The 26,333-nt window shown below is 31.9% G+C and overlaps 1 protein-coding gene across 5 annotated transcripts in view; it reads right to left on the bottom strand.

Moving 5' to 3' along the window:
- Positions 1–26,333, bottom strand: part of NCAM2 (neural cell adhesion molecule 2) — a 551,993-nt gene that overhangs the window by 49,909 nt on the left and 475,751 nt on the right. For 3 of the 5 annotated variants that reach the window (XM_019017902.4, XM_055374042.2, XM_055374044.2), the window contains exons 14-15: positions 24,601–24,722; positions 15,877–16,057 (exon numbers count right to left, since the gene is read on the bottom strand). In XM_019017902.4, coding sequence (XP_018873447.1) covers positions 15,877–16,057; positions 24,601–24,722 — 303 coding nt within the window. Of the gene's footprint in view, positions 1–3,399; positions 8,890–15,876; positions 16,058–24,600; positions 24,723–26,333 lie in introns of those variants that run through there. The other 2 variants (XM_019017903.4, XM_055374043.2) reach the window with 1 other exon arrangement.

The raw sequence follows: 26,333 nt of genomic DNA, 5'->3' as shown, positions 1-26,333 counted from the left end.
GCCTACATTGATTATCTCCTATAAAAACAACTTTTACTTTTATGTCCTTTAACAACTAAAAAAACTCCACATATTAAGTGAGGAGTAACACATATAGATGCTTTAAAAGGTTTTAGCTTCCTGTTTTTATGTAATAGAATTCAGCAGTGAACCATACCACATCCTTTTTTAGATAAATACTTTTCCCTGTTCACTTAAACTTTCTTTCACGACCGAGCCATTTGACAGGACCGTGAGTCACAGGCTATTATATAAAAATTCCATACAAATTTTAATGTTTTCTGCCAACATGCACCAAGAAATAGGATGTTTTTCAAGAGCCACGGGTAGTTTGCACTTCACATTACACGTAACAAGTATATCCCATTCAGCTATTGTGAAATTATATTCTAGAAACAATAGCAAAATTTAGGTGTGTTATTCATGGATTCTTTAAAACAGAAATGCCAATTTGAAGATAATTTATTTTTCATTTAGCCACATTTAAACAGAAAAAATAAAGTCCTCTATCTTGAATACTTGTTTTTAACATTTTGTTTCTCTTTGTAATATTAAATAAGAAATCAGTAGAGAAGCAAACACATAGCTGCTATGCAAATTGTAAGTGTTGAAACTATTTACTTTGAATCCTTAAAATAAAAAGGATGCATATTGAGATGAAAATATCTTACTTTTAGTGGACAGTAAATAAAAATATATTAATTAAAAATTACCTATCTCTACCAACAATGCAAATAAGTAATTTAGTAAGGTGTTATCAAAATATGTGTAAAAAACAAGAAAGTGATGAAAATTTAATTTGATATTCATTTAAAACCATAAACTTAATGTGTGCTTATTTACCTTGGTCATAGGGAAGCAGCTATATGTAAAAGTTTGAGTGAGAAAGATAAAAGCTGACTAATAGAAATACTGTGATTAATGGATGAAACCGTGGTTGTTGTACACATAGCCTTTCCTCTGACACACAGGGATTTTTTGTTGTTGTTGTTCTCCACAGGCCAATCAAGAAAATAGCAAAGGAACTAGATCTAAGACATATGACCATATAACTTATAGGCCAGAAATTTACTTGTACCAACTTTGATTTAGTGTAATACAACAAAGATAGGAGGAAAACTGAGAATCAAAGTTGCTTGACTACATGAATGACTATTTGGTTTTTCTGATCCTCAGTTTGTTGATATAATAAAATAATAGAGTTTGGTTATAATAGCTTCAGATTTTCTCAAATCTCTTTAATTTCTTCACAATGGCCCAGAATAGTAGAACAGTAAAAAATTAATAAAGTAATATATATTTACTACAACAGTAATCATACAAATTCCTAAGAATTCCCAGATACCCTCCATTTGCTATCATCCTATTGTCAAGGGGATTCAGGAAAAATAAAAACGAAAATAATAAAAAGAAATAACTGTTCCGGCGTATGTTTCAAACTACTATAACTATTGTATCATTTAAAAGAAGTATAAGTATTACAATATATAAGACTTATAAATGTATTAAAATTTTCATTTTGAAATATACACAAGCGTGTTTCAAAAGGTGTATAATAATGTATATATTAAAATATACATTTTGGACTGGACTGTCATGGAATAAGAGAAATTAAATATGCTCCAAAACAATCCAAAATCCTGAAAATGAACATTTTCTCTTTTGAATTTTGGCATCATTTCATATTTATCAGGCAATGTAACATTTTGCTCTAAAAGAAAAATATGACTTTTCTGTTTATATCTATGTCAAAAATTATTTTTACACTATAAAAGCTAATTAAATAATTTTTATATTACTTATAGTATTATTCCAAAATTTCAACTTACTATTTTTGTTTCATACCTTTGCAGTGGATAAGCACAGAATGTTAATCAATTTCTGCAACTTTATTCATTTGGTGCCCAAAACAAAAGAAATGACCAAAGGAATTGGAGAAAAATCACTTTAGGTGTTTATATTTCGTTTATGGACTTTTGCTAGCAATGGAGACTAGTTAACAATCTTTATATTACTGAAATTGTTAACTATGTTCATGTGTTTTATTGAAATATATGATTATTTTGGCCTCCCACTAGAGATCGATGTTTTTATGAAGACACTAGAACAAGTTTACAATGGAAGTAACAATATTTGACATTGTCACGAAATTATTTTTACAATATACAATTGTTATGAATCTGCTGATGATGTATGGGTTATCCAAAAATTGAGTAACTTAATGAGTATAAGTTTATTACCTGCTCCTAAGTAAATAAATGTTTGTATTAAATCTGATCAAGTTAGATATGACAACACTCGACAAGGACAAAAAAGGTTGTACCAGTAATAAAGAAAACACGTGTAACAAAGCTTTTCCTCAGTTTTCTTTATTACAACAATGGAGACACAGAGGTACAGAAAATAAAATGACATTTAATATACTATGAAACACATGCATAGGATTACACACAGTGCTGGATATTATGTTGAGGGTTTTAAATAAGATGATACTGAGGACAATACACTTATAGCATACTTTTTTTTCAAGACAATAAGCTATGATGAAAACGAATGCAATTAAATGATCAGAAGTACTTTAAAACAGAAGCGTTATACATAACATCAATGAAAATGTAAGAGAAAAATATTCTTGAAAGGGGTACATGAATTGTGTACACTATTTAAAACAGTAGTTGTAATTGCTTACTTTTTAGGAAAAAAAATAAGACTAGCTAGATTTATGTCATAGTCCCTATTCAGTACATACATAGAATAAAAATAAAAATATATTTTCTAAACTGAAGTTGTGTCTCATTATTATGCATTCTTTACAGTGTGTAACATATTTTACTAACTAAAATGAAATGATAAAGACTAATTGAATTTAACTTAAGCATACATAGTTTTAGAACTTTCAATATATCTAAATTTAATACAACCAACATTAGATTAGTTCACAATTAAAATTAAGTTTAATTCTACTTGGATGAAAGTATCCTTAAAAAGTAGATGAAATAATAGTCTACCAACAAAGGAGATGAAATGCAGTTAAGACCATCTCAGATACACTAATAGAATTCTTAAACATAATTATTTATTACATTTCTTGGATATTGTTTTTTTTTAGTTTTACAGAATGTTAGCTAATACAGATGTTATGGACTATTCCAGGCTATGTGCAACATTTACTGACAGTTCAGGCTTGGAAATTAGTTAATAGCCAGAGAATATGTTGAATTATTACAAGAGATCTTTGTTGAGTTCTTAATTTTAGACAACAAAACTACAGGTTTTTGGAAAACAAAGCATGGATATTAAACTCTCATCTTTGTCTAATTTTGAAAAAAATAAAATTAGATTTAAACTGAGGGAATGTTTTCCTTAGATAAAAATTGGGATTATGTAAGTATAACACGTAGAAGGAATAATACAACTTTGTATTTAAAAGACAAACCATATTAACTTTAGAATAATACTCCAATTTATATGGTAATTGGTAAGAGAACGAGTTAATAAGTGTTAATTTTTTTCTTTAGTTAAGTCCCAAAATTTACTGTGGAAATATATACTGAATATTATGTTTAACTATCAAATATTAATGATTAAACAATACTATTTATGAGATTAATTTGGAAATGCCTCGTCACCAATTTCAACATAAATTGTAATCATTTTAAAGACAATTTGTAGAATATCTGTATATTCAGTCATTTGAAATATGCAGATTTCAGCTATCTATCCAATATATTAGATTTGCTGAAGCTTTTATGACATATTTCTATACCACAAAGGTTAGGATTTTAAAATTTACAAACAATGAAGAGAAACATAATAGAGGAAATATATTCCATTCATTCATGGCCAAAAATTTAGAAAGGAAGCATAAGAGAGATAGAGAGAGAAAGAGGGAGAGAGACAGAACAAAAGAGAGAAATGGAGAGAAAGAGAAAGGAGGAAGAGACAGAAATAGAGAAAGAGGGAGAAAATTAAAAATAAAGCATTAGAAGAAAGTAAGAAAGGATAAAAGAAAATAAATTTTAAAAAAGTGAAAACATGAGGCTGGGCACCGTGGCTCACGCCTGTAATCCCAGGATGTTGGGAGGCTGAAGCAGGAGGATCAATTGGGTTCAGGAGTTCGAGACCAGCCTGGCCAACATGGTGAAACCCTGTCTCTACTAAAAATACAAAATTCGCCAGGTGTGGTGGCTGCATGCCTAGTAGCACACCCAGCTACTAGGCAGGCTGAGGCATGAGTGCTGCTTGTACATAGGAGGCGGAGGTGCCAGTGAGCTGAGATCAGGCCACTGCACTCCAGCTTGGGCGACAGAGCAAGAGTCTGTCTCAAGAAAACAAAAAAAAAAAAAAAAAAAATTAAAATAGAAAAAGAAAACGTAATTAAATTGGACTTATTAAAAGATCATTTAAAGGATGTTACATTATCCCTTACACACATTAATCATAATAAAACACATAAAGTTACATATTTAGGTATGATCAATATTATAATTTATCTTTATTCAGTGAGTGAAATCATAATACTACAGGGCCAGACAAAAATATATGTGATAATATTTAGTTTAATACCAGAATTGATCATTTCAAGCTCTTAATGTTGCTTATATCATATTAATATCAAGTTTAAACCTTTAAAGAAAACTTTACATGACTAGGGATATTTCTTAATTACTACAAACTCAAATGTTATCATGCATAATACTGGCTATTATTCTTGAAAGCTAGACCCAAATATATTGTATTATTGTATTGATATCAGTATCCATCTTGAATTATTAAAATAATTTGTAATTTTAAGGTTTTATTTCTCCATTATCAGGGTAAATATACCATATTAATATTTAAAATTATTTTTATGTATCTAAGAATACCTCCAGATCCAAAAGTTCATGGTTTAATTCTTTCTTGTACAATATATTTCATTTAATATAAATGACTAATCATAAATTTAATTGTACGTGGTTGAAACTACTTTGGAATTTTTCTTGTTTTAGCTTAAATTTAACTCAAACATAATGAATGAGTACTCTTACACAGAAAATATTATAATTAAATTATAATGGTTTCCCAATTGACACAAATTGCATATTATTGTGTGTAACATGTGCACTATGATGCATACTTGTAACTTTGTTAATTTAAAAAGAACCTGAATATTTAAAAAGTCAAACTTATTTGCAATAAAATTATTTGTCTTTATATGTATTTGCTATATATAAGTGAAAATTGCATATATATTAAACATCAATCTAACCCCTTCTATATATAGGCATATTTAAAATGTTTACATATTTTAATTTCAATCTTGTTCATGTATACCAGGAATGAAGGCATATATGTGCATTTGCAAAATGCTTCTGGAAATAATATGAGTATAGAGTTTATAAAATTAAACTTAGTCCATCCTAATGACCTATAGTATTAGGAAAGAAATGAACAAAAATAGCAACTTACCTAAGGTTTTTCCACGTAAGAATACATTTTATAGGGAAGAATTTACTGCTACCTCCTAGGCCTACTCTGTTAGCATATCTGAAACATGGTACTTGTGGGTCTTACTGTGAACTGATGAGTAATTATAGTTTTGATTGGGGTAGAGAGGCCAGTAACATTGATTGTAAAATGGAGGAAAGAAGACAGACTAGAAGAGATTGGGAGGATAAAGAAAGAGATATCCTGATCTATATTTTAAAAATCCTGATATTCCACATGCAGATAATGGCAATCATGCATGGCAATCATGCATAAGTAAATCAATCTGGCTTCATAACTGGTAATATGGTCAAAACAATCTTTTGAAATATTTTAACAGTGAACGATACAATACACACACCATTGGACATAGACATATATTTCTGATTATATATAATGACTAATCTTACACTCACCTTAACACACAAGCTCAAATTTATACATCTTCAGAGACAGAATTTTAAGTAAAACTCCATTGTATGAAAAAAAATCATTGGATGATACTAGGAAGATACTTAAAATAAGTTTAAATTTTTATTTCTTGCTTAGCAGTAATCACATTTACTTAGATATGTAGACAGATGAAATACTAGTAAGGCCAAAAAAGTAACAAACTCATTTTTAAAATAAAAAAGTAAACTGTCTGATTTTTATGGTTGCATATAACAACAGTATTGTTCAGATAATATAAAAGATAACTCAGCAACACATATTATTAAGACTTAAAAAATCCTAGGATGTAAAATGTCTAAGGTTTTATTTATTGGAATGCAATAGCTTTATTGTTTAGTTTTGTACTTTTTAATTTCTTAGAGAAATAAGGCAGAGCACAAAGCCTATTATTTTACCATCTCTGAGAATATTTTTAAAAGAATTTATGCGTATCTCAGAGTTGTGAAATAGGTGTTCATGTAAGAATAAACATTTGGCCAAATGACAGATCGCTTATAAAGTTAAGGACTAAAACTAGATCCACACTTAGATGCTTAAAATCTAACAAACAACTCTTTAAATGTATATAACTCTGCTAACATAATTTTAATATTAGGTTCTTTTCAAAATGCCAAATTGATATGTCTTATTTCTGCGTATACCTCGCTTTGAATGTTCTTTATATCACTTAGTGACGGTGAGTTATGACATGTAAAACTTCAAGATAAATAAACTTTGCACTAACTTACTAAATAAGTATTCCGTGATCTCCAAAAAAATATTTTGTCATTCCTAAGTCAAGATCATTTCTACATGAAATTCTCACAGAAATGTCTCTAATTTATTGGAAAGATCAAGTAAGGTTATAATGAATGTGAAAAACAGTTTCTGGAGGTGTTACTAGAAATCTTTTTCTCAACGCTTTCTACAAATTAGTAACCAATATAAACTCTTCAGTCTCAAATATCAAGAAATTTAATATGCAATGATAGTTATTTAATAAACGGAATATTGGTTATGGTGATTTAAAAACAAAACTTTCCCTATAAATGGATTATATTTCCGTAATGTGTGAATTGAGATATCGTTTTATCTCAGCAGGGGAGAAAGGAGGGAAGCAGAAGTTTTTTTTTTTTTTCTTTTGAGACGGAGTCTTGCTCTGTCACCCAGGCTGGATGGAGTGCAGTGGCGTGATCTCGGCTCACTGCAAGCTCCGCCTCCCGGGTTCACGCCATTCTCCTGCCTCAGCCTCCGGAGTAGCTGGGACTACAGGCGCCCGCCACCACGCCCGGCTAATTTTTTGCATTTTTTAGTAGAGACGGGGTTTTACCGTGTTAGCCGGGATGGTCTCAATCTCCTGACCTCGTGATCCACCTGCCTCGGCCTCCCAAAGTGCTAGGATTACAGGCGTGAGCCACCGCGCCCAGCCGGCCAGAAGTGTGTTTTATCGGTTGATGGGTTGCTTCTGCAGTCTACAGGTCTATTACTAGATTACAAGAAAGGATAGCAGTTGACAGCTAGGAGTTTGGAAAAGATAAGTTAAAAGAAAATCTACTATGAAAGAGAGGCCTAGCCCTCATATGAAAAGATTCTGTAGCTATCTCTTTAAAAAGAGACACAAAAAATATTTCTGTTCAACAAAATAATGGCTTTTGATGAATGAATCACAGAGTCCAGAACCCAATCATTTGATTTACCAAGTATGTTATGGTCACTTTTATGCATATATGTAAATCTGGTTGTTTCCTATTGTCCTAAATAAATAAGTAGTAAAAGTCACTTGTTAAGATGTGGTTGCAAGTGAAAAACACAAACACTCTTTACTTGTTTTGAAATTACTTAGGTAAAGATTACTTAAGTGAAAATTGCATATTCACATAATGAAAATTTGCAAAAACCAAAAATCATTCTTCATGCTACTCCCTCAAATCGAAATTCCTTTGAAATTTGGAATCTAGTTCCAATCTCAGTTTCTTCCCATCTTGATTTCAACTTCTTTAAAGGAGTGTCTATAATATTTTCTTCTCTCTCTCTAATGCTTGCAAAGATTCTGACTACCAGATGTCCAGAAAAATGTAATAAATAACTACTTATGTTAGAACAATAGGACTTGAGGTCAGCTCAAAATGTAATCTAAATCCAGTGAATTGGGTGTAACTTTTTAGACATATACAAATTTAATTTAACATTCATTCTGGGAAAATTGCAGAGATATTTTCACTTAATGAAAAAAATTAATCGGTGTTCAAATTTAAAATAGGAAACTGTTTCACATTTATTCCTTAAGACATTTTAGTTCAACAAAGGGAAAATAAGCAGCACAATTGGGATACACATCTAATAAAATATAATGCTTATGTTTTATATAAATGGTAAACATTGAAATATTAGAAATGTTCATAAAGTTGGAAACTTAAAAGTAACAGTAAAAAAAGCAATAGTAGTGATCCACAATTCTACATAATAAAATTATGATTTTTACAAAGTATGGCCATGGATATTTAATTATTTGCAAAATAATAATGAAAGATTAGATGTAGCAAAGGCTTAAGTTTCAAGTACAAGTGACATGCTATTTAACAAGGTCAACTTTAGGAATTAATGGAAACTTTAGAATAAAGTATGTTATGCAGTGAACTGGTAGCTGAAAGTAGCAATCCCGATTGAATTTCCTTCATTTGATTTTCTGACAAATTATCCACTTAAAAGGTTGACAATTGGGGGAAGGAGAAAAAGCTTAATCATTCATGGGTGAAGATACATGCATAATTAATTGGACCTTAGAAAATATTTTATTATAATTTTAGATAAGCCTTGCTATTACTATTTTTTTTTAATTTTCAGGGCATAAGAGGATATACCATATGATATAACAATGACATTAAAACACGCAAGACAAACTTATGGCTATAATGAAAGAAAACCCAGCAGCATTCAGCTGCCATGACTGGCTTCCATTTTCGCCTTTATTCGCTTCACAGCATTTATCTGCATGATGAAAATTGTTTTTGAAAATAGAATAAGAATGAAATAATTAAGAAAATAAAGGGTGGAGTTACAAACGAGGAAATCAAAAGAGAAAAAACGTGACAGTGGGAAAGAAAAAAGAGAAAATAATTAATGCAAGATTTACACAAAGTCATTAACAATTAATGCAAACCTACAAAAAATACTTTTATACAAAACAAGAATGGCTAAAATCTTGTATAAAACATGTCTATATATTGTCACATATTAAAAACATACAAAGGTCAATATTGATGTTTATTCTGCATTACTCAGAAATTAATTCTGTCACTGATCCCTTACATGTGAATATCTTTCATTTATAAGCTGAAAACATAAATTACAAGGGAAAAGTCACCAGTCATTTCACTGTGCTATTGGTGAATTCACAGTGCTACTTTTAATATGATCTCAATATATCCTACAATGTTTGATGGTAATTTTTTCTACCGTAATTTCTTAGGATATATTTAATAAAAGCCATTCTATTTTAATAATAAACAAGCTACCAACAAATATAAGTGAAAATTGCATATTCACATAATTAAAATTTGCAATAAGCATAGAAGCTAGAAGCATTAACCTGTTGGCCATAAGCAAACTCCAGACATATGTCACTGCATCTCTTTTAAAACAATTTTAGGAACCAAAGATTATGAAAATATTTTTTAGACTTACTTTTTCACTACATGCTAAACTAAATGCTGTTGCAGGTGTAGTATCAATATTTAGGTTAGACTGAAAATTCCAGAGGGTTAAGATGAAGTTTCCCCAGGTAATTGGACTTCTATTTCACCATTGTTTCAGAATTTTTAAACTTATGTTCTAAAACAACCATAAATGTAATCCTAAAATAATATTTTCATATTCGCCATGTGTTTGAAAGTTGTTTTCTGTTCATGTTGAATTGTCTAGTGATGAAGGATTTATTAGTGTTGCTTGAAACTAGAGTTGAGGTCATCAAAATAATTTTACTGTATAGTTCATTGGAAGTACAAATTAAAAGCCCATGAAAATACAAAGTAACTGAAATATTTTAGCATATTTTTTGTGGTGATTTATATATTTTTTAGCTTGTTAAATCTAAACAACTATTTTGTATGTATTATGTATGCATTACATGTTCCCAGAGGGTAGAATTATTTTATCATTGAATATAAAAAATGTTGAACAGAATTATTGTCATCAAATTATACTGATAGTCAATATTAAAATTAGACATGTGTTCAGGAAAAGAAGGAAGCAGTTACTGAAAGATATTAACATCTTTTTTGGTTAAATATAAATGTTATCAAACATGTGGCAGGCCAAAAGAAATGGTGAAAATGCTTTTCAAAGTAAGTTTATTTCCAAGGATTTTTTTTAAACATTAGATTATATCCAGTCCAGCAGTTTAGTAGTATTTTTAGTCATTAAAATTACAGAACAAATCAATAAATGCCATGCTATCAGCCTTGAAATCCATAGTTTGGTAGTCATTTTATAACAATTAATCTGCTATAGTTTCCCAATATTCTTGTTTCTTATAAAATAAAATAAGATGGAGTTATGCTGCATGAATATTCCAAAAAGGAACACGATTGATTATGGAAACTCCATTTTAAATAAATCAAAATACATATCTTTCAAAAAAAGCACATCTTTAATAAGAATTAAAAAACAAAAAATATTAATTACAAAATTATTTTTTAATAATTATAAACTAAGAAGAAATGTAGTATCCACTAGCATACTTACAAGAAAAATTATTGTTATCAATGTAATATTTTATATGAATGTAAAGGGAGTAGGTTGATAACAAACGAAAAATAGTGCTTTAGTCCAACAAATAAATGTTCTCTAGACTTACCCTATTGTTTACAAAAAGTTAAATATATCTAATATACATAAGTAATGGGTTTTTAAATTCAAAATTCCAGACAACTTATTTTGACAGTCTACAATGCATGAAATATAAAAATAAATTAAAACCACTTTAACCTTTAAACTCTATATCTTCTCTAACTTAAATGAAAAGACTTAAGATGTGCTAGTTTATTACAGATAACTTATTTCTAATATGTTTGAATTTATATTTCATTTTAAAATGAAAAATAAAATGTTATAAAATTATATGATCTGTTTTCATATTTTGCAAATATATAATGTTAACTCTATAAGATCTGAAAGGTTCTCAAATTCCCCATCATCACAGCCTTTAAAATTGCCTCACAAAACCTAGATCTAAATCAAACAATTCTTGATTTATGGTTTGTTTCTGATATGACTTTCTATGAGGCCTTAGCAATCCGGATTCAGTAACAGTAAATTAGACACGATTTTATAACTTTTGATTATTTTCGAGATGGAGTCTTGCTCTGTCACCCAGGCTGGAGTGCAATGGCGCGATCTTGGCTCATTGCAACCTCCAACTCCCGGGTTCAAGCAATTCTCCTGTCTCAGCCTCCTGAGTAGCTGGGATTACAGGCGTGTGTCACCATGCCCGGTTAATTTTCGTATTTTTAGAAGAGACAGGGTTTCACTATGTTGTCCAGGCTGGTCTCAAACTCCCGACCTTGTCACCGGCCTGGGCTTCCCAAAGTGCTGGGATTATAGGCGTGAGCCACCGCGCCTGGCTGAATTTGTGACATTTTTACAAATAAAATAAATATTTCATTTTCCCCTTTTTTTGATAAGTTGTGTTGGCTTTGTATCAGCTACATGGTTTAGACGGGTGAATACCATCTCCTACCTTCTCAGATGGCTTTGTCTGTGTGCCTGTATGTGTGATTCCTCCATGACTCCTTGATTTGTTTCATCTAGCATTTTTCATCATAAAAGACCTTCTAACACTGGCTTTTTCCCTCCTCTGCTCACCTTCATAGAAAAACTTCCTGAAAGCATTAAATAAATATGCAGTCTAAACTCCCTAACCTCACATACAATTCTCTGCCCACTTGTACCTAATTTATCTCTCAATGACGCCAGCAAAGCTGCACGTGATAGGGATACTTCACATCTGTTCTGGTTCAGTTCCACTGACCTTTCAGCAGCATTTGACACTTTACATCTATTCTTCTTGAAATATGACCCTTTGTTAACTTCCAAGATACTACGCTCCTGTTTTTCCAGTAAGTCTGTAAAGTGTTAGTCTCATGATGAGGGGTGGAGTGATCTGGTTTCTTCTTCTAGTATAATATTATAGTTCCTTGGAACTCAGTTCTTAACTTCTTTCTACTCTTCAGTAATTCAAGAAATATTCTCTGGAAATCACTGCTGTGCCAGTTACCCTTCTAGTTACTGGCAAACATAAATGAGTACTACAGACATCAACCCCTCTTCAGATATTTTAGGCATTGCTTAGACGGGTTTACCCTCACTCAAATACCATTCACCTGTTAACACTGACAGCATCATGGTGTATGTTTCCAAGCCATGGTTATCTTCTCATGTCCATACCCCCACATATCTAACCAACTATTTGATATTTCAAATTTAACAAATACCAAATGGATCTGATGTTTGATCCTCATTGATCTCCAAGTCTTGCTTCTCCTACAAAATTCTTCACCTTGAGAAATGACATCAGCAATGTTCTAGTTGCCCAAGCAAGAAACCTAAAAGTCATTACTGACTGAATCCAATCTATTGCAAAGGCAGCGTTAGACTACACTTATAATGTGTCAGGAAATTTTTCGTTCTTTTATTTTTTCTACCGCTGTTCATCCATCAGTTGCTCTTACCCATAGGAGAAAGAATAATCTGTTTATAATACCTATCTCTTCATACAACTTTTCTGCTTACAATTATTTATTTCTTTTGGAAGATGTTTTACAATTATGTTTTTAAAAGCCCTTGAATTATCTGGTTTGCATTCGCTCTCTGACCTTATCTTCAGTCAGTCACACACTTCCAGGTTCTCTTCCACACATGCCTTTTCCAGCTCCTAGAACAGATCATGCTCTTTCTTGTCCCAGAGATACCTTCCACGTCACATATTTTCCCTGGAAAGTTCATTCCTGCATGTTTCCTTTGGAAACTCACCTTCTAAGAAAAATCTCTCTCAGTTGCAGTTATTCTTTTTTTTTTTTTTTTTTTTTTTGAGACGGAGTCTCGCTCTGTCACCCAGGCTGGAGTGCAGTGGCGCGATCCCGGCTCACTGCAAGCTCCGCCTCCTGGGTTCACGCCATTCTCCTGCCTCAGCCTCCCGAGTAGCTGGGACTACAAGCGCCCGCCATCACGCCCGGCTAATTTTTTTGTATTTTTAGTAGAGATGGGGTTTCACTGTGTTAGTCAGGATGGTCTCGATCTCCTGACCTCGTGATCCGCCCGCCTCGGCCTCCCAAAGTGCTGGGATTGCAGGCGTGAACCACCGCGCCCGGCCAGTTGCAGTTATTCTAACTCATGTTGAATATCTGTCTTCCCTACTAGATTGTGGAGATTCTGGGGGACAGGGGTCAGTTCTGTATTTTTCACAGATAAATCCTTTGTACTTATTCAAGGGTTTGTCACAAAGAAGTACTCCAATAAATAATTCTTAAATTAATAAATGATAGATCTTAACATTGCAGAACCAGAAGGAACTCACTTTAGAGATGAGGAAACAGTTATTTTGACAAGTTATGTGACAGGAACAAATCTGGGAATATAAACCAGAATTCTATCCATTTTCTTTCCAGGTCTTGCCTACAAGCTCTCAGGACACGAGTTTCTCAAATTGAAAAATATACATAGAGAGAGAGAGAGAGGAAATGAATTACAGCATGTCTTGGTTACTTTGGTGCCTTCATATCTGCTTTTATTACCTTTTAATTTTTCAACCTTTTGTCTACACGTATTGTTGGTTTTTATCATCAACAATTTTTTTTTTTTTTTTTTTTTGAGACGCAGTCTCGCTCTGTCGCCCAGGCTGGAGTGCAGTGGCGCGGTCTCGGCTCACTGCAAGCTCCGCCTCCCGGGTCCACGCCATTCTCCTCTCTCAACCTCTAGAGTAGCTGGGACTACAGGCGTCCACCACCACGCCCGGCTAATTTTTTTCTGTTTTTAGTAGAGACGGGGTTTCACCGTGTTAGCCAGGATGGTCTCCATCTCCTGACCTCGTGATCCGCCCACCTGGGCCTCTCAAAGTGCTGGGATTACAGGTGTGAGCCACCGTGCCCGGCCAACAATTTCTTACAAAGATAGCAGAGTCATTGGGGGTATAACATTTAGTAATCTGTGTAAAATCTATTTTTTTGATTTTATGTTTTATCTATGTTATTAAAATTTTGCCTTCTACTTCATATACTAAATTTAATACATTATGAAATTAAATGGATGAAGTTAATTCATTATGTTTCAAAATATATACACTAAATTAAAAATTTGGGAGACTATAGCATATACTGTTGCAATTTTCCTTTGGAGGAGGCTCTGGCTCAGTATGGGAATACGTATAGCATGTTCCTGATATTTGCATGAAATATAATTACCATATATGTATTCATTACAATTGTAGAAGTGGTTTCTGATGTTTCAAACATACAGAGGTAATGAATTTAATAGTACATTCAGTCATTCTTATTTAGATGTGTTATCTTGTAAGGGCATCAGACTTGTCATATAACTAGAAATATTTCTGACCTCAAACATGTCATTAAACCTCTTGAAATCATATTTGTAAAATGAGAGTAATGCTTCCTTATCCAGCTCAGATTTAAGAATAAAATGACATAATCAATGCAGAAGGGCTTTGAAAATAGTAAAAAAAGTCCTTAAAATATAAGATACCCATGTTATTTCCAGAGACTTTTTACTTCCTAATTTTAAATTATAATTTGGTAGAATTTATTAACATTAGCAATATAAAGCTCTAATATCCATTACTTTTTAAACCTTATAACCAATAGTAATTACTTTTTAATTGAAAGATTAATCATATAAAACTGCTTTCAATTACTAAACAACTGATGTATGATATAACAAAATCATAATATGTGAAATTAACATCAATTTGAAATTACAAGAGGGTTTAATGACATGATTGAACTAGCTAGTTTTCTTTTCCAGTTTCAAAAATATTATATATCTATACTTATACTCTAATATAAGACAAATAAATCTTGGTTTCATGGATTAATATGCTGTTCTTTTCTGTATATATGTACAAATAAAGAATATACTATATATACATAAATATCTGTACATGTCTGCATAAAATTAAAATATTAAAAGTAATAACTGAGGGAAAATAAATGTAGAAATATGACCAATTTAGCAACTCATGAACAGAGTTAAATGTTATTTTGAGTCAGAATAAATTTTTGCATCTTTACTTCAAGAGCATTTATCTGAATAAAAGTTTTAACATACCTGTTGTGAACTTTCATAATATTACTAACATACTAAGATGTAACAATGTAAGCACTGTTACCTATCAATGGTAGAATCTAACCAGTGTGTTGCAAAAGCTGATTTACAATGTTCTTCCATTTTATGAGCCTTCTTAAAACTCTAGGTATAGGTCTTTATGGAATTATATTTGTGGCTGTTCCTGCCTTTCTTTGTGACTAATTTTATGTTTCCAAAATCAACTTGCTTGGTCAGGCATAGGTTGGCTCATCATTACCTTTGGTAAAATCTAACAAGAATTGGAGCATCAGTCTCCACATGATTGGCAGAGAAATTGTCTTCTTAGCAAAGCTTTCGTATGGCCTCAATAGACACTTTTCACATTGATTATCATCAGTCACTCTTACTCTCTGTGTTCTCCTATTCATTCTTTCTTCACCACTCCAACTATTAATGGGGTCAAAATATATTTACAAATTAAGCAATACCCTATGGCAAGAGCGATGAGAAACTTTGTGTATGATATGTCACAATAATAATTAGAACCTGGAATTTACATTTCAGTTTGTTTTAATTATTAATAAGAAAAGTCAGTAAGGGTTATAAAAAGGTGGTATCATATTTATTGTTCAGTCTAAAAAAGAATATAGTTTTGCTTACCTTTAATAATGTTGGGCTTTGGTGGCATGCTGAATTCATAAACTGTCGGTTCAGAATATCCCAATCTATTGGCAGCTGTAATCTGAACTTCATACCCCATGGTCCACTGAAGATGCTCCAAAATGATGTGGTCTTTATTTCCTTGCACTTTTTTCTCTAGCCATTGGTCTTCCTTATCTTTCTGTGAAAGCAACAAAATGCATTTTGTAAATATCCATACACTAAAGTGACACCTTTTTAAAAAAATTATATTGGAAGTGGAACAATATACTTATATTGGATATTGGAACAATTTTCATAGGCACAGGGATACATGAAGTTGCTGTGTCAATGAAGCCAGTATTATTTCCAACATTTTTCTATATAAAATATAATGTTGTTTATATTAGCCAAAAAGCGGTTTTGCAATTAATCCTTTACTCAGTGGTTGACAATTTACCTCCATTAGGATTTTTTTTATTTCACATATATCAGTTTGTTTTTTGGCCATTTTGCTGATTATTCATCATTATGTGAATGGGAAAATGAAACATGATACACAGAAAAAACTTAGTGTGTCCATTAAAAGAATTGCCAGGGACTATTGTTAAAGTTTTTTGGGGGGAAGAAAGATAAAGTGTCTTGAAATAAAGTCTGGATATGAATGATAGATTTATATTATCACTGGTATTTTTTACTACTATGATGTTTTATGACATAAAATAATATACAAACAAAATTACTAAGTTTTAAATATATCATTAGCATAAGAATATAAAACAATGCCATCCTATTCTCAAACATTCTACACTTAAACACTATCTCATTCTTTTTCTAAAATATAAATTTGACCATATGACATTTGAATTTCCCTTTATTTGAAAAACTTACCATTAGAACTACAATTACTAATGAAATATAAATTGATACAATTATAAATTAAATAATCTAAAACAGTGTGATTATTGGGTTGTGCCATGTATTAAAAATTTAAACACAGAAAGCTTCCTTAACCTTTCTGGCTTGTCTTCCTTCTCTTTATAACAAAAGTGATGGTAGCAGCTGCTTCTGTCAGGTTTTTGGAAAAGCAATAAGGAAAATTGAGTAAGTTGTGTATTTCAGGGCCTTAGAGATCATAACCACTTAAAAAAACCCAGCTATTTTAGGATATAACTGTTTCCATAAAAACTGTATGGAAATGAAACATTTTCTCTGAAATCATGTATCTAATAATCTATCATTGCAACTGCAAATCTCACTTTCCCAGGGTATAAATATAAATAAATTACAGCCTGTCTATAACAATAGATGCAGACATGTCTTTTAACCTCATAGCTCAGCCCTATATTACTCTACGTTGAGCCAAAATTTAACACTGCTTCTTTGAGTATAAAGAATAACGATGTATTCTCCATTTTTGGTGACAATTAAGTATTTGTTCTCTAAAATATAATTGTGAAAGTGAAATTCATGATTTCATTAAATTGACAGTACTCAAACATGGAGTGTCCTTCAGAAGGAGGCAAGAAGATATTGTAATTTTGATAACATACTAGTATTCTATTTTTCTAGTTAATATTTTTTTTGGTGACATAGAACTTTTATTACAAAGGAAATAAACTTTTTGGTGACGTAGAACTTCCATTACAAAGGAACAGAAAAGTTCTGCCTGTTTTGCTATTTCATGTAAAAATGAAGATATTAGAACCCCTAACGAAGCCCTGGTTTTAAATGAACAAGCACTACAAGTTATCAATATACACAAGAGGCACTTGCCTTGATTTTTGAAACTCATGAATATCTGTTTTTATAAAAATGGCCTGTAGCCAGTACTACTTAAAGTATTATGAGATGTATGAACAATGGAATAACTGAGAAGAGAGGCTGTAACTTTTCTAAGTTAATCAATGGACAGTAAGGTTAAGAAAGAAACCTAGTTGCAATTTTGAAATGCTTAGGGCAGCTATGCTAAAAAGCCACAGCTATCACAACACCCTCTGTCTTCACCCACTCATTCATCAATTATTTATTCAGTTAATTGATTAGTGAGGACTTTCTAGAAGGCATGAACACAATAGTGACCAAGACATGTGCAATACCCTCATGTTGGAGTTTGAAAACCAGCCCAGAAGAAAGACATGAGGCCTTTGAAAAATGAGAAGGTGCAACGGAGGCACATAATACCTAATAAAGTCAAGGGCTAGGCAGGTCACCGGTGGGGAGGTGATATCACCCTTCCTGGAAATAATACACTCTAGTGCCATTTTCCTCTTCACTTGTCCTAATTGAGTTAACGACAAGAAGGTGTCAGTTTTTTTACACAGCTTTAAATCCAAAAAGAAACACAGTGATTTTAAGCCTCAGATGCATAATCACCGGGAGATGTATAAGCAAACACTGTAGCTGTTTCATATAAATTTTTAAAAATTGCGTATATATATGTGCATTATATATGTGTATTATATATATGTATTATAATGTATTATATGTGTTATATATATAGACCTACATATTACAAAAAAGCTTAAAAAGTCAACCCAAAAGTAATTTGAGATGATACATTAAATGTATGTATATATATACACACACAAACACATACAACATATAATTGTAAATGCTATGTATAGCATATTCAGTATGAATATGCACATATATACATATAACATGTATTTTTATAAGTTATAAATTGTGTATACACACACATATATGGGAAGGAAGGGTTGTATGGCAAGGACACTGAAGGGTGGTATGAAGACAAGTGATCCATGAGGCAGCAGACAGCTGCATGTCCCTGTGGCCCTGGCATTACCTCAGCTATTCAGTACTTTCTATGTAACGATGAAGTGGTTGATGTGAGTAAATATTTTTGTGGAAATACTTGGAATTCAGTTTTGTTTTGTATCTGAGTGAAGATGTGGGTGAAAGAGCCAGAAAATAAGCCAAAAACTGAGATCTTAATTACCCCAGGCAAAAAAAAAAAAAAAAAAGTATTCTTTAGAGGGATAGATAGATGTCATGTCCTTCAGGTAATCCTTCAAAAATACCATTTTTGGAAATTAGGCATTTAAGGTGAAACTTCTGTACAAACACAAGGCTGTCTCTTGTAAATTAACAATCATTTAGCTCTTATTTGTTGAAGCCCTTAATATGCTAAATTAAAGGGCCCTCCATCATTTTAAGTATTTGGGCTGATAGTATAAGAAACCAAAGGGAGCTCTAACATGTTCCCAATATAAATCAATTACATTTTCCTTTCAACATTAGGCGAGAAGGCATTTTAATCCCCTAATTGCTATTCCTAGGGAATAGGAAAAAAATTAAAAGTGGGTGTTACCAAATACTCCCCTGGCATCAAAATCTCAAGTATGCATATCTGTAGAGTGTCTAATTTACAAAGGTTGAAATGCCTAGGGAACAATTTAAGATAATCTAGTTGCAAAACGTTCCCCTAGGTAACTTAATGAGATGATTTGCTGAATATGGCTATTATTAATAAGCCAATTAAATGTTGAAGGGCAGCTACTGAAAAAAATGGTCATTTGCCTTTGGTATCGCTTCTCTTAAACAATTCCTTTTTTTTTTTTTTGGTCAGAAAATAGCAGGGCCATACGGCAATTCAGGGTACTTCTTAATAGTGATTCTGAAGTCATACTATCAGCATTCAGGAAAGTATTGGCTATCATCTCTACAGGGAAGTGATTAGAGGCAAGGTGTAAGGGTCACTGTTTTCTTATTTTCAGGGGCTACTTGATGCTTTTATTCATAACAAGAAACAGTTTACTGACTCCTTTTGAAGTCTCATGAAGTGTATTACCAGCATCATTTTAAATATAAACTGAACAATTATAAAATGAGAGGACAATAGAGAAGGTGAGCTCATATAAGCAAGATGAAGTTTTGATTCTTCTGACTCTCATGTCCTGTGATTTAAGATTTTGTATGTATATAAAGCAGTTCCCAGTTCCTGGATTCCCTGGTAGCATGGTTCAGGTATTCATACTTACATGACCTCACAGAAGGCCCAGAAATTATTTAAAACTCCATTTGCTACTCTCAGTGTCAGAGAGGTGATTGATCAGTCTGGATTTTATATATAATATATATATATATATATATTTACACATATATTTTATATATTATATATAATTGTGTATATATACATGCAAGCATATATTTTTATATATATATACAGATAGACCATTTACAGAATTCAAGAAGAGTTTACAAACGGGCAAACGAGAAGCATCAAGGGACCTGGCTTGAATACCATGGCACTGTCAGATTCATCGAGAGACCAGTGAGTCCTTCAGAGCTGTCCTGGGTAGAGGCACAAAAGTCTCCATATCAGAATATCCAAAAGAAACAAACAGGTACTCATCATTGTTAGCATGAAACCTGGGACAAAAAGTTGTCCTCTGAGAAAGATATTAATCTTAAATTTAAAACATCGAATTGTATATAAAATTATATATACATATATGTGTGTATGTGTGTGTATATGTGTGTGTGTATATATATATGTATACATATAAATATACGTATACATATATATACACACGTATATATATACACACATGTGGAAGATTTAAAGGTTTGAAGATTTTAGCCGAGTTCTAAATTTAAATCTCTGTTTCCGTGATCATAACAGATTCTACTTGCCTTTGTTCCACGTGCTGATGCTTGGTAAACTTTTTTAAAATTAGGCCCTACATAATCTGTTGCTAGTCTCCACCACCCACATAGTACTTAAGGCAAAATAAATCTAATTTTTCCTATTCATTACTTTCTGTGTTCTCATATCTATAAACATTGGCAGTGCATTTTTTCTTGTGTTTCTTATTTCTCATATTATTCTATTTATAATACTATTTATAATTGCATAGTGAGCTAATTTCTTTATTGATTTCTTGCTGTATTTGTTCATTCAGACAACATATAGTCTATCTATACAAAGAAGAATAAAACTCATCCTCTTAACTTACAGCAAAGAAAAATTACTAAAATGCTTGCTACTCTTTAATGTCCATAAGTATTCATTGTTTAAAAATACTTCAAAACTTAAACTATAATGGCTTTAAATAAATTTCCATGTACATACATAAACATTATTAACTGGAAAATATGTTTTCTTAAGAATCAAAGCTTGATTTTACTTATTTATTATTTTAATGCCCTTTTCAAAATTATCTTTCTTATCCTATGGCCATTGAGATAGTGTACAACTTTGTGGACTCCAACTTACTTAAGAAGTTCAATTAAGACTTACAAATGCTAGTCCCTATAGTACTTCCTCACAATTGATTTTAAGCTACCAATTATTTTAGCTAAGGAAATGTATTTAATATGCCAACACTAAGTGATAGTTATGATCCCATAGCTATCATCAAATTAGAAATAGAATGGTGAAAAACTCATGGAAGCATGTAAAAATCTATGTACTAAATTATATGAAGTTACATTGACACTATAAGTACAAAGTAGATGTAAAAATAACTTCATGATTTTTTCCAAACATTTCATGAGGTTAATATGTTTGTCTTTATTTTCCAAACACATGGTTTAAACTTACTGATTTATTGTTAGAGACATTAATTTTCATGAAGAGTCCACAGAGATATCTAATTCTGCTTTTATTACTCTAGTTCTGTTCCAATAAATTCTGTCTTTGTAATGGGTGAGTGAACAAAGCCATGTGCTGTATTACGGGTTGACAGAATAATGGTGCTTCCTGGTTCATAATCTACAGGAAGTTTTACACTTTCTATAACAGGATATAGCTATTCTTGTCCTTTCCCAGTGAAACCCAAATTAAAGGCTTAGATTCAGTGTCTGCTAGAAATCAAGTCATATAAAGAATATATTGTCTAAATTACACTGTTCTCAGAATATAGCCCTGTGCACGCTGGAGTTGAAAGATGCGGCCAAAGAAGAAATCAAGAAGTGAAAATCTTAGAGCTATTCCTTATTTTCCAGATTCCTCTATGTACTTTTTTCTTCATTTTTTATTAAAAATATATTGAATATGTCTAAACCATTTTTCAAGTTATTCAGTTGCACTTTACTCCACTGTGGAGTTCATGTGGTTTGAGAAACTAATAGATGAAGTAGTTTGGAATCATATAAAGAGAACAGATGATCAAGAACTTTTTGAAGTAGTTATTTCACTTTTTATTCAATCATGGTATCTCCAATTGGATCCTCAGAGCATGATGTTGACAGGATGGAGGAGGCGGAGAAGAGAAGAGACAACAACAAAATAGGGATATATAGAGTATTTTAATGTATGAAACTAGAAGGCATACTATCAAGTGATATGGTCAAGAGAAACTGTGCCAGGATGGCTGTATCCGAAGGCACAAGAGCTGGGCAGTTGAGCTGAGATGAGATAGTGATTGAGGGGTTGCCTCTTGCCCAGTACTGCTGCCATCCATATTTAGACTGTTATGAATTACATTCTGATGTCTGTTCCCTCTCCCCACCAAGTCACTCAAATTCTCTAACTTTCCATTGGCCCTTGAAAAAAATGTGAAAAAGTGTCACTTTATATTTGATTAATTACAAAATACAAAATATCCAAGAGTGAGCAATGCCTATCTCATAATACAAAGGATATGGAACCATTCCCTTTGCAAAATTTGCCATAGGTGCCTAAATTTCTACTATTAAAACAATGTCCCCTGTTAAAATGATAGTAGCTCTAAGATGGATAACTTAGTAATTGATTGATTATCAGACAATTATAGTTATGTATGAATTAATACAATCAATCATTTCCAATGCGTTATGAAAAACAGACCCTCTAGCACTTCTGGAGTTAGAAAGGGTTGGAAATTAGAAAGAAGAGGAGGGAAAAGGACATACTTTTATTGGCGTGGTAAGCACAGACACTGGGTAACTGGGAAGAAACCAGGCACTTTTACCATTAGGTTGGGAGGAGAAAGAGAAAGGAGAGAAAACGGAAGGAGTAAGTTTACTGGAGACAAAATTTGTTCTTGTTTAAACTTTATCAGTAAGCCGTATCAACTATACCTTACCAACTATGTGCAAAGGTAAAATGTATTGAGTACCATTATATGAACTTGAGTCTCTTCAATCTTACTAATCTCATTATGCTTAAAATCTTACTTATTTCTATCCATCTGTGTTTCACACATAACTTCTTAAAAAAGATTAATTCTAATCCACATTTAAAGAAATCAATATGAATTTGAAATCAGATTTTTAAAATAGTAATTTATGTTTTAAACTATGTATATGTATACATAAATATATGGCTGTCTAAAATGTCGTTATTTCCATTTTGTGACTCTGCTTTGCTCTAAATAGATGCAGTGCTACTCAAGAAATATTTTTGATTACATCAATGACTGGGGCCACTACTGGCAATACAGTACAAATAAAAATATACAACACGTTGTCTCACAACTAGTCATTGCATTTTAGAGTCCACTGTGGGATTTTATTAGAATTCCTTACAAACTGTTATTATCCCCCAGTATTTTGTACAATAAATTTTTTCATCCTAGAATTGTGAGCAACAATCTGCATGGAAAGCCTGTTCTAACAGTCCAGTTCATGAATTCTGGCCAAGCTTATCTCCCTAGAAAAGATTATCTCCCTTCTACCGTGTTTACAAATGTGCAAATGAGAATGGCCAAGAGACCTCACTTGAGTATGAAAGCTGGGACAAAAACTTGTCCTCTGAAAGGAGTATTAATCTTAAATTTTAAAAATTGATTTGATATCTAAAATTAATTATTAAAATATGCCATTCAAAATCAAATGTTTCTTTTTTATTACCCCTCAGAATGTAGATCTTTCCATTTAGAAGCAGCAGTATTATAATTTAGAAAATTGGGGATATGTGAGAAAATACTGAAAATTAACCCACACACTACTATGGAGTAATTATTTTAAACATGATCTGCTAAAATATAATTAATTTGGATAGCACTAATATGGATTCAGTCAACATAAGCGTAAAATGCATGTTGTATGAATCTTAGAAAATTTAACTTAAAATTGTGTTTCATTTTTAACTTATTTTACAGTAGACACCAATACTCCAAGGTACTTATGGAAAAAAATGTTGAAGAAATTATTTTCAGTGGCTTTTGAAATCATCTTTTCTGAAGCCAAAACGCAGTTGTCCATAGTGTCACTCTATGACTCTGCAACTAGTGAACATTGTTTACCTCTAACTGCTATCAAAAATCTGTGTGCAGCTTTTAACTCTCCAAACTTCCTTACTGGATAGTGCTAATTAAAGTTGAAGAAAAGGATTCCCTCTTCATCAAGTTCACCGTGGCCATTCTTTGTTAAACATTATGGATAAATAAGTCAAATTATTTGATTAATTTGTTTTGAGGTGTGATTTTTCTAATAATATTACCTAACATATGATTGCCAGGGACTTAGCCTGAAGTTACTAATATCAAATAAAATGAGAAGCTTGTCAGCAAAACAGGGGAAATAATATCTCATTTCTGAAATGTTTACTAGTCCCATTTCACACCTAAAAATCATAAGATGAAAACCGTGAGAATACTTTGATGATCCATGCATAGATTTTACAAAAAAATAAACAAAAAATCACAATGATGACTGTCAGGAATGGAAGGAAGATTAGCATTTATTATCACAATTACTAAATACACATTCTCTCCTGATATGTTTATAAATTCAGTGCAACTCAATTTAATTTGAAAAAACCTAGCACGATATGATAATAAACAAGGTACTTACACTTCTATATTTCACAATGTATTCCAAAATAGGGGCCCCTCCATCGTCCTGTTTGGTGATGCTGAGTTTAAAGCTCTTTCCACTGCTTGGCTGTCCATGTATGGATGGAGGACTTGGTTCACCTAGATATGCAATACAACATTTCTTCATTTGCACACATTTCAGATACCTAGAGAAACTATATTTTAATAAAAAGAACAGTAATGTAATCAAAATATATGCTGTTATCCTGGATTTACCATTTGACATTGCCCTTTTGTGATATAATTTCTGATCATTTTCCCCATCCAAGAAGCAGCAACATTATAAATCTAGAAGTGTCATGCCAAAACTGTAGCCTGAGGACCAAATATATTATTTTCACTGATATGCAAATGCTCTTAGAAAAGCATAGCATTGCACAAATGTAAAACTTTATTTCTCTTATTATTAATAGTATTAAATCATTTTTATTTTCTTAATGTAAATTTAGTTTGTAAATGTTTTGTAAGCATTTATTAATAAGAATACATTAACACATCAATCTGTATGGAATATATACCTACCAGTAAAGATAATGACTTGCAATTAGTAAATGTGCTTTAATAAGCATTTTCTTTCCTGGGTGCAAATTTGAATAAAGTTTGCAGTATCCAATTTTATAGACCTGTGTTTCAATATTTCATTTTCTTCTAGGTTCATTCATATACTTGCCTTTGATATTATACTTCAACATAGAGATAGCCATATAACAATGATGCTTATATTGTTTTGAATAGAACAGGGATCTACCAAAGTGCAAGAACTTTCTATGTGAAGGGCCAAGAAAAACAGACCATGGACTGAAGAGGATTTCATATCTCTAAACCGGAATGACCTGTTATTTCTTCTCAGCAGGTTATTGTCATTTCTTTTTTCTTTCTTTCTTTTCTTCATTCTTTTTTTGAGGCAGGGTCTCACTCTGTCACCCAGGATGGAGTTCCATAGTGTGATCATGGCTCATTTCAGCCTTGACTTCCCCAGACTCAGGTGATCTTCTCACCTCTCACCTCAGCCTCCCAAGTAGCTGGGAGTACAAGTGCATACCACCACACCCAGCTGATTCTTTTTTTATTATTTTTTGGAGAGATAGGGTTTTACTATATTGCCCAGGCTGGTCTTGAGCTTCTTGATTCAAGTGATCTGCCTGCCTCAGTCTTCCAAAATGCTGGGATTACAGGTGTAAGCCACCATATCTGGCTGGTTATCTTAACCACTAGCATTGGGAATGGAGAAAAGAAACTTACCTGACAGATTTTATGATTACCAATAGAGAGATACTCTGTAAGATAATATATTGCAGCCATTTTGACTGTCCTAACATATATATATATATAAATAAAGATATATATATACATATATAACGATATATATATATAAAAAGATATATATATCAGGCAGTGTTACGCATAGATTTTTATAACAGTGGTTCAGTCGTATTTTTTATGTTTTCTCACATTTAAAGTAATTTATTTAACATAAAGGAAATGTTAAGCCTTTTAAAATTTAATCTTCACTCTATGTAAACTCAATTAACTTACAATTCCCCAAAATATGATAGTTACCAGAACAAGGCTTCTCCTGCAGTCACTGTTGTAATGAATTAACATAATGATTCCTTTTTTGACACTTAGAGCCCATATAATTTGTGGAACAAGGTCAATAGTCAGGCCTCCACAAAAGAACAAAATATTGAACATGTTACATAGACATTT

The sequence above is a fragment of the Gorilla gorilla genome, chromosome 22, assembly GCF_029281585.2.
Source record: "Gorilla gorilla gorilla isolate KB3781 chromosome 22, NHGRI_mGorGor1-v2.1_pri, whole genome shotgun sequence".
NCBI classification, from domain to species: domain Eukaryota; kingdom Metazoa; phylum Chordata; class Mammalia; order Primates; family Hominidae; genus Gorilla; species Gorilla gorilla.
Note: the sequence above shows the minus strand (reverse complement) of the source record. Positions and strands in the feature narration are given on the sequence as shown.